This window comes from Leptonychotes weddellii, chromosome 2 (genome assembly GCF_054177405.1).
Source record: "Leptonychotes weddellii isolate Sample4059 chromosome 2, ASM5417740v2, whole genome shotgun sequence".
Taxonomy (NCBI): Eukaryota; Metazoa; Chordata; class Mammalia; order Carnivora; family Phocidae; genus Leptonychotes; species Leptonychotes weddellii.
In genome coordinates, this window is record NC_138370.1 from 84,993,839 (window position 1) to 85,004,084 (window position 10,246).

General features: G+C 34.6%; 1 protein-coding gene across 1 annotated transcript in view; it reads left to right on the forward strand.

The window, feature by feature from the left end:
- Nucleotides 1–10,246, forward strand: part of ANKRD50 (ankyrin repeat domain 50) — a 33,164-nt gene that overhangs the window by 14,214 nt on the left and 8,704 nt on the right. Inside the window, exon 3 of the mRNA XM_031034317.2 lies at nucleotides 8,367–8,596. Within this exon, the coding sequence (XP_030890177.1) occupies nucleotides 8,367–8,596 (230 nt within the window). The remainder of the gene's footprint in view (nucleotides 1–8,366; nucleotides 8,597–10,246) is intronic.

Here is a 10,246-nt window from a genome sequence, read left to right on the forward strand (position 1 = left end):
GAAGGGTGACTCCAAATTGCATAGTTAGAAGTGAAATTTGGGATCATAGGGTATATTCATCTTCAACTCTGTGAGATAGCACCAAACTAACCTTTAAAATTGTAGCAGTTTATTCTCTTACAGTGTTGTGTATTTGAGTTTCCGTTACTCTTTTAGGTCACTGACACTTACTGTATTGTCATAGTTCTTTATGTTTCAGAAAGTGAACATGAAATGGTATCTTACTGTTTTAAATATCTTTGATCCTATGGCTTGTCATTTTGTTTGTAAAATTTTTGTTTTGAAATGTAAAAAATGAGTATTTTTTTATTATTTCCTTTATGTTTTACTTTTTTTGGGTCTGAATATTTAAAAACTTGTTCTCTATTTGATTGTTTTACTGGCATTTGTTGAGTGGCATGTCTTTCACTATTAATCTATAATACCACCAGTGTGAGATACAAACATGTATGTATGTATTTTTGAGTTCTCACTTTTACTCTGGTCTATTCATTCATTCTTTCATTCATTCATTTAACAATTATATATTGGATACTTGGATCATCAGATGCCATTCTTAATACTGGGTTATATTAGTAAAAGTGGAAATGTCATTGTGTTTATTGAGCTTACATTTTTTGGGTTGGAGTGGGTGGTTGGTAGAAAAGTAAAAATAAGATACTAATAGCATATCAATTGACAGTAAATGCTGTGTGGAAAATCAAACTAGAGTAAGGAGGATAGTAGTGATGTACTGGGAGATTGTGGGAGAAGGATTGCTATTTTACATTGGGGAGATTAGGGCATTGTGAAGAAAATTTCTGACGAGAACATTCCAGACTGAGGAAATATCAAGTGCAAAGGCCTGAAGTGGAACTTGGTTTAATATAATCCAAAAAAAATAAGGGAACCTGTGTGGCTAGAACAGAATAAGCAACAGGGTATGTGTAGGAGACAAGTAGAGAACAGGATCCATGCAATGTCTGGCCTTCAAGGCTGTTGTAAGGACATTTATTTTTAGTTTCAGTAATTTGGAAGACATCAGGTCTTCTTAACAGAGTAGTAACATCCTCTGGCTTAAGATTTTAAAGGATCACATTGGCTACTTTGTTGAGAACTGGGTTGGTGAAGGTGGAAACAGGAAATCAGTACCTGGCTAGTGTAGAAATGGAGGAAAGAGGCAGTGGTGCTTGGACTTGGGTAAAGTGGTGGAGGTAGTGAGACTTGTTCTGTTTTGATTATTTTTAAGATTGATCTGAAAGCACACTGGATGTGGAGGATGAGGAAAACAAAGAGGAGTAAAGGACTATTCTAAAATTTTTGGCCTAAAACTGGAAGGATGGGATTGACCTTTACTGAAACGGAGAAGACTAAGGGAAGCACAAGTTGAGGATTAGAGGTCTGAAGTTTAGGTTTTAATATGTTCAACAGCAGATACCTAAGCAGAAAAGTTGAGTAAGTAGTTAGATTCACAAGTCTAGATTCAGAAAAGAGGTGCTGGCTGTATATATAAATTTCAGTGGAATATAAATGGTACTTAAGGGCATTAATAAACTTATGTAAAAAGTGAATGTAAATAGAGAAAGAGAAGATCCAAGATCTGAATATTGATATATTTCAAAATTGAAAGGTTGAGAAGATGTGAAGAAGAGTAGCTAGTGTGGTAGGAGGTGAGAGCCAAGTCCTAGAGGAGGCGTATGGAGGTGGAAGAGCTTCATTTCAGCCTTACAACAACACTACACAAATAATGCAATAAATTAATTTGAGAATATGATAACCACTACAAAGAAAACAGTTGAGATGGAGTGTTTAGAATAACAGCAATAAGTGATGATGAAGTCTTCTTAAGACATGGTGATCAGGGACCGTGTCTTTCAGGAGCAAAATTTGTGCTGAAACATAAAGGACAAGAAATTCTATATGGGGGAACTTTCTAGGCAGAGGGAGTACCAAGTGCATTGGCCTTTAAAAAAAAAAAAAAAGACATGTTTACTGTTAGAACTGAAAGGAGAGCATTGTGACTGGAGCAAAAGGAAGGACTCAGGAATGAAACCTAAGATTTTGGCTGAAGAACTTTGGCTTAACTTGGTTAAGTTTCTGCCTTCAGTTCAGGTCACAATCCCAGGGACCTGGGATTGAGTCCCACATTGGGCTCCCTGCTCAGCGAGGAGTCTGCTCTCCCTACTTGTCTGCTCATTCGCACATGCTCTCTCTCTCAAATAAATAAAATCTTAAAGAAAAAAAGAAACTAGGGGATGCTGAGATACATCAAGTGACATTGGAAAGGCAGGTGGGGAAGAACTTATTTGGGTGAGATCATATGATAATTGTCTTTCTCTGATTGACTTATTTCGCTTAGCATAATATCCTCTAGTTCTATCCACGTCATTGCAACTGGCAAGATTTCATTTTTTGATGGCTGAATAGTATTCCATAGTGTGTATATGTGTGTGTGTGTGTGTGTGTATCTTCTTTATGTATATACCATATCTTCTTTATCCATTCATCTGTTGATGGGCATCTGGGCTCTTTCCATGTTTTGGCTATTGTGGACATTGCTGCTATAAACATTGGGGTGCAGGTGCCCTTTCAGATTACTTCTTTAAACATACTAAATTTGAGGTGCCTATGGGGCATCCACACAGGAGATTGGTAGCAGATAGTTTGGGGGATTTTTACTTTTGAGTTTAGGGTGAGGTCAAGGCTAGAAAAAATAACTCAACATTTTTAAAGCCATAGATTGGCTTCTGGTTATAATATGAGTAAGTAAGGCATGGAAAATAGTACAAAAGCAAGAAAGTAAAACTATGAGAGAACTATAAGCCCAAACCTTAATATAATGTGGAAGTTGATATCAAATTGAGATGCAGACAAAACTGGCAGAGCTTTTATTCTTTAAAATAAGTGCAGACCCTGAATATCATCAAGAGTATATAAAGGTTCTTATTTGGAACCATGGAGACAGGTTGTAGACTTATGCTAGAAGTTCCCCTGGACTGAGTTAGGGAGAAAACAAAGAGGGCAGGGAAGAATGAGTCAGACATTTGGGGGCAGTTTAGGAGGGGATTGTGGTAAGAAACCCTGCCTTATGTTTATCCCCACAGCTTCTGATCTTAATTGGCTGGGGAGAAGTAGAAGCTCAAAGATATTTTTCATGCCTGTAACTCTGAGTCATAAGGAGAATTCTTACAAGCCTGGACACTGGCTACTAACCTGCAGTTGCTGGTCCAGAGGGAACTTATCTTACTGAAGAAGAGCTGTCACAGATATATAAAAATACATCTCAAGAACAAAAGAGGAAGGAATCTGAGAAGCAGAGCACGAGAAACACTCACCAAAAAAAATGTTGCCATGGAACAAAAGAAATCTATGGCCAAACATACAGCCTTAAATGAAAACGTAATTAATAAGAAATTACCTGAGTTAAACAGTTGCACGAAGCAGAAATAGAAGTGCTGGGAAAGGGGTGCCTGGGTGGCTCAGTAGCTTAAGCATCTGCCTTGGGCTCAGGTCATGATCCCAGGGTCCTGGGACCAAGTCCCACATTGGGCTTCTTCCTTGGTGGGAAGCCTGCTTCTCCCTCTGCTTCTGCCTGCCACTCCCCTTGCTTGTACTCACTCTCATTCACACTCTCTCTCTGACAAATAAAATCTTTAAAAAAAAAGTGCTTGGAGAAAAGATGGTAAGACAATGGAATGAGATGAAACATGCCCAAAACATGTATGAGGGTTTACTCTGTGAAAAGGGAGATATTTCAAATCAATAGGAGAAAGATAATCTCATAAATAGTTTTGGGATATCTGTGGAGACATGTGGAAAAAAATTTGGAACCCTAGGTCACATCTTTATGTCAGAATTTGATTAAAAAATAAAAGTAAAATGTTCAAAGCTTTTGAAGAAAACATGAGGAAATGCTTTTCAAGCTTAGAGTTGGGAAGGCCCCCCAGAAATGTGACATAAAACTCAGGAATCATAAAAGAAAAAAAGACTCTGATATATTATCTGTATAAAAATAAAAAAAGAAACTGCATGTCAAAAAAAAAATATGTTAAAAAGTCAAAAGGAAAAATAACAAATAGTGGAAAAAATTAGCAACAAATGTATTTTCTTAATACTGAGGAGTCCCAAAAAGAGAAAAATTGACAATCTTTTGTAAAATGGGCAAAGAGATATAAAGACACAGTTTAAAGAAAAAGAAATATGACTCCTAGACATATGTAAATGGGATTGGCCTCATGATAAACAAAATGTAAATTAAAACTACAATGATGCCATTTTTTTATGTATCTGTGTAAAAATTAAACAGGCACTCTTACATAGCTGTTGGGAATATATATTTATGTAATTTTTAAGGAGAGTGTTTTGTCAATTACCACCAAAGTATACACAGGTATGCCCCTTAACCTAGCAACTGTAATCCTAGTAATATATATTACAGATGTGCTTATACCTTGCAAAAGATATGTACAAGAACATGGTAGACTTAGACTGAACCATATCAATAATCATATTAAATGTAAATGGCAAATATCCTAATTAAATGGCAGTTTGCTTGGATAAAAATGTAAGATCTAATTATATGTTGCCTACAGTATACTTTATATATAAAGAGACACATAGTCTAAATGAAAAAGAATGAGGAAATATATATTATCCTAAGCCTAATCAAAAGAAAAAGCTTACATTAATATCAGGTGATGTAAATTTTGAAGAAAAGAATACTACCAGGGATCAGAGAGGATCATTTCGTAATGATAAAGGGATCAATTCCTGAAGGATATAACAGTCATAATTGTTTCTTACTAATAACACAACTTCAAAATACCAAAAACTAATACAGTTGCAAGAAGACGTAATTACATTCAAATCCACACATACATTCTGATATTTTAACACTCCCCTTTCAATAATGGATAGAGCAAATAAACAGCAGATCAGTAAGAACAATTGGACAATACTATCACCAAATGACCTAATTGACATTTGTAGAACAGTCTACCCAACAATAGCAGAGTACACATTCTTTTCAGGTGTCCATACAACATTTACTAAGATAGATATATTCTGGGCCATAAAACAAATCCTAATAAATTTAAGGGTATGCAAGTTATATGAAGTATGTTACCTGATCACAGTTGAATTAAGTAATGATAATAACACAATAACCTAAAAAACCTGGGAAATCACCAAATATTTGAAAGCTATACAACTCACATCTAAAAAACCTGTAATTCAGAGAAGGAATCAAAGGGAAATTATTTTGAACTAGATGATATTGAAAATAGTTAAGGGAATTCATAGTATTAAAGGATTATATTAGAAGGAAAGTATGAAAAAATTATTTAAGTTTTTATTATAAGAAACTATAAAAAGAAGAGCAAACAACTAGTAAGCAAAAGCAACAAAATAATCATCAAATCCTATCAATTTCACCCACCAGATTTCCCTCAAATCCTTATAATATTTGCTATAATATAATTAGTAGACCCTAGTGGTTAAGAGTATAAATTCTGGTGACCAACCACCTGGTTTGCCTAGGAGTTGGGGGTGGGGAGGAGGTGCAGCTAGTTTCTCAAATCAGTGCTTAAAACTTGGAAAGTCCCAGGCAAACCTTAGGATGAATGGTCCATCCTTGTGTAGGTTCTGGAGTCAGACCTTAAACCTGAATCCCTTCCTTTAACTTTGGACAAATGACTTATCCTCATGTGCCTTGATTTCCTCATCTGGAAATGGGTATTATAACAGTACCCATCTTAAAGAGTTTATGTGAAAATCAAATGAGTTAATGGATATGTAAAGTACTTAAAGCATGTAAAACACTGAATTAAAGTTAGCAGTGGTGCTCCCCCTTTTTTTTTTTATAAGCAGTGGCCTCCCAACTCACTCTTCCCTTGTAGATTTACCCTGCTTCAGGCTTTCCTTCAAATATAGCCAGTTACCTTTATAAACACAAATATAAACATCTCAATTTCCTGCTTTAAAGTCCTTCAGTGGCTCTTTAGTACGCTTAGATCACAGTCCAAATTTCATAATAAAGTTTATAAAACCCAGTGTTTACGTATTTTCCTAATTTTTCTTCCATACTTTGTTCAGTGGTCTTTCTCTTCTTCAAGACTTTCAGGTGAGGTTCCCACAACTAGATTTTTTTTTTTTTTTTTTTTTGGTCCTGTGTGTTGTCCTTACCTTAGCTCTTTCTCCTGACTAAGCTCCTTTTTTTTGGCTTCCCTGAGCTCTCCCCCACCCTATCCCTGTCAAAAGTAAGTTCTAAGTTGGCCCTCTGTGTACTCCCATAGCACTGTGTGTTACTTCTCGAGTAGCAGTGATTATAGTACATTACTTTGGTATGTTATATACTATGGTATAAATATTACTATAGTACCTGTTATTCATCAACCTTCTTCGTTCTCATAATAGAGGAAATATATACATAAGGTACAGTAAAGTAAATTTTCCCAAATTTAGCATATTCCTTCTGTCAGGATTGCCCTTCTTCCTCTTAATTATAATTTATTGTAAAATGTATTATAAATTTATTACAATTCCTGGAAAACTATAATTGGTTCTTCAAAACTTAATTCATCTGAGCACCTAATATTTGAATATTTCTCTGACATCCTCTGCCTTTCCTCTCTACTTCCCTTGAGTTGGTCATTTATCAATCACATTAGTGATGTTACCGCTTTTTATCATAGCACTGAGCATAATGCATTGAAGTTATTTGTTTTCCATTCTAGCCTACAACAATGTCAAGTCTTTATTTAGGATCTGTTATGGGCACAGCACTATGCTAAGTCTTGGAGTACACTCATGAGCAAAACTGACATGGTCCCTCTTGATGCTTACAGTGTAAAGGAAGAAATAAGGATCATTGACATTAAATTAATAAGTCTAACTGCAAATTTGATAGTGTTACGAAAGAAATATTTTTAATACTATAAAAGCATATTACAGGGATTCAGTCTTGGAAAAGTGACTCTCAGGCTTACAATCGAAGATTAAGGAGGAGTTAATTACATGAAGAGAGAAAAGAAGCACATTTCAGGCAGAGAAAACTGCAAATGAAAAGGTCCTTGTGTGGGATGACTGGGTGGCTCCCGGTTAAGTCTCTACCTTCGGCTCAGGTCATGATCCCAGGGTCTTGGGATCGAGTCCTGCATCGGGCTCCCTGCTCAGCAGGAAGCCTGCTTCTCCCACTGCCTGCTGTTCCCCCTGCTTGTGCGTGCTCCCTCTCTCTCTTTCTCTCTCTCTGTCTCTGACAGATGAAATCTTAAAAAAAAAAATGAAAAGGTCCTTGTGTAATTGTATCTTATTTAATAAAAGTCATTGAAAGAAGGCTAGTGTGGCTGGAGTAGTATTGTAAAAAGGTTCCTCTGGCTGCAGTAGAACTCTGGGGAAGTGGTTGGAGACATGTAACATACAGAACATCCAGGTGATTATGGTGGCCCAGGTGAGAGAGATGATGGTAGCGTGGAGTAGGATGATGATGTTACAGACTGAGGTGGGTTTGAGAGATTTTTAGAAAGAAATATTGGTAGGACATAGTGATAAATTAGATCTTGGTTTCTATGGGATTGAAAGTTTAAGAAGAGAGTTGTAGAAAGTATTAGCTGTAAAGTTTTGGTATTCATAACTAAATGGATTATGTCCCTTTCAGTGCCTTATTCAGCACATGACATGGTTAAGTAAATGTTTGTTGAAAATGAATGAGCATTGTTTCAGTTATGAAAATGTTATATTCGATTGCAGTATAAGTTATGAGTAGGAAATGCTTGTTCTGTTGAATTAAATGTAATAATTTGTTCTTTAACATTGAAATTTGAACATACACCAAACAGGACGTAGATTATAGTAATTTATCTTTGTACCATCTTTTAAAAATAAAATTTGTGCGTGACAAGCTAGTATAGCCTGCAGTCATTTTGTAAGAGAAATAATAATGAAACATTTCTAAATGATATGGGACACTTGCTATTTTCTTTTTATTAAAGTGGTCCCCAAAGGTTTTTTTTTTTTTTCCTTTGCAACACATTTTAACTTGGTTATAAGCAATTCGAGCTTTTTATTGGTGATTCAAAAAATCAGGAAGGGAATATTGAAATGTGGTTTCCTAAAGTTCCTACTGTCCTCCTTAGCTGAATTACTAACACACACACACACTCTCTCTCTCTCACTCACTTTATTGTGGAAAATGTTGTTATTGAAAATGTGGACTATTTAGGACTAGTATCTTAAAGTAAGGAACTGAAACTTGTACAATATTTTTATTCTAAAACCTTAATTTATGTATTCTTAAAATATATTTATAACCTGTATGACTAATGTTTGAATGATAAACTAAACATCATAGCCAGTAACATTCAAAATGTTCATTTGGATGTGTTTTACAGATGTGTTCTGCTCCCTCTTTTGGGAATGAAGCCTCCCCAGCAAAGCCTGTATCTGCTTGTTGATTCTGTTGATGAAGGGTGTAACATTACTGAAGGTGAACAGACGTCTACCAGCTTATCTGGAACTGTTGCAGAGCTTTTAGCTGGTCACCATGAGTTCTTTCCACCATGGCTATTACTTCTGTGTTCTGCCCGAAAACAGAGTAAGGCTGTTACTAAGATGTTTACCGGTAAGTGTAATTATTGCCATGTATGTATATTGATATGTTAGCGATATATTTCTAAACTATCTGTCTTATCTTCTAAACTATCTGTTGACATTTTTGTGCAAATGCCACATTGGTTTAATATTTTTTTTTTTTTTGGTACATTTACTTCCCTGCCCTCGTTGTCACCAATATTATTATTCTGAATTACATATTTTTACTTTTATTCCTCCAGATTGACTTTAATAGCATACTTTTTAAAATTATAACTATTAATGATATAAACAAAAAATACTAAACTTGGTTAAAACTTTTAATATAGGAGAATTTTGAAATATAAAATATGCTTTCTTTCCATCCATGAGCATAGCATATTTTTTCATTTATTCAACTTTTTTCCTAGACTTTTTTCAGTTTTCCTTGCCTATGTCCTACATATTTCTTTCTGCTTTTTGCTATTGTTTTAAGTTGAAATATATGGGCTTTGAATTGAAATGAGTGCGTTCAGAATTAAAATTGGTAGGTGTATCACCATAGGTAAAGAACATTAAGATTTTTACTAGTCTAAATAAGTTTCATCCACTCATATCTGAGGATTTAACATTGTTGGAAAGAGATTTTCTCTTTCCTGATGTATTCACTACACTAACCAGTAGCATTTTTATTAATGGCTTCAGATTAGAGTCAATTTAATGAAAATTACTTTGGCCCTTAAGCAGAATCTTGACTGCCTATGATGTTATTATTGTGGGCTAATGGCAGTTGGTGTGTGTTATGGGACTGAAGGAAATAGCCCATTTGAAACCGTTTTGTGCACAAAGAAATTAATCCGCAAGTATTTTTGAAGATTTTCATACATATTTATTATATCTGGTTATAAGATAATACATGCTCCATATAGAAAATGTTTTAAATGACAACATACTCAAATATTAACATCTTTCAGGGATAAAATATTAAGTAACCACTCTTTAACATTATTTATTAAATTCTGTGTATGTTACCCTACCTAGTTGAGATCATACTTATATCAATTTGACTTCCTGCTTTTCAATAAAGTTTAACTAAAGCCTTTTAGTGTCACTGTATTGTCTTTTTAATAACCATTTTAACGGCTACATAATTTACTAGTGTATCAATATGCCGGAATTGAGTTGACTTTCTTATTGTTGTATTTCCTAGTCCCTTCCCTCACAGATTCTTTAGGATAATAAATACTTGCAGTGAGCATCAGGATATAAATACTGACACACATCCTATCACCTATCACAGGGGGGCTCTGTCATTCTACTGTCAGCAGCACTAAGAAGTTTCATACCCTGGGAAATATTTTCAGTAAGAGTACAAAAGTGGTTCAACAGAGATATGGTCCAACATTTCAGTAAATTCTGTTTTTATCCCCCTAAAAATGTTGAGCATTTTTCAGCCTTATAAAAATGTGTTTAAGTGCTTTGATAGCAATGTATTAAATTGTGCATATTCATAATAAGAGAATTGCATATATAATGATTTGAAGTTGCAATTTTAAAAAAGCAATTATTTTCAGTAACTTTAACTCAAGATATTCAAATTATTAACAGATACTTTCAGTTTTGTTTTAATGAATAGATAACTATCATTAATGATAACATAACAATTCTATCTAAGAGATTTTTTTTTTAAGTTTTTTGTGTT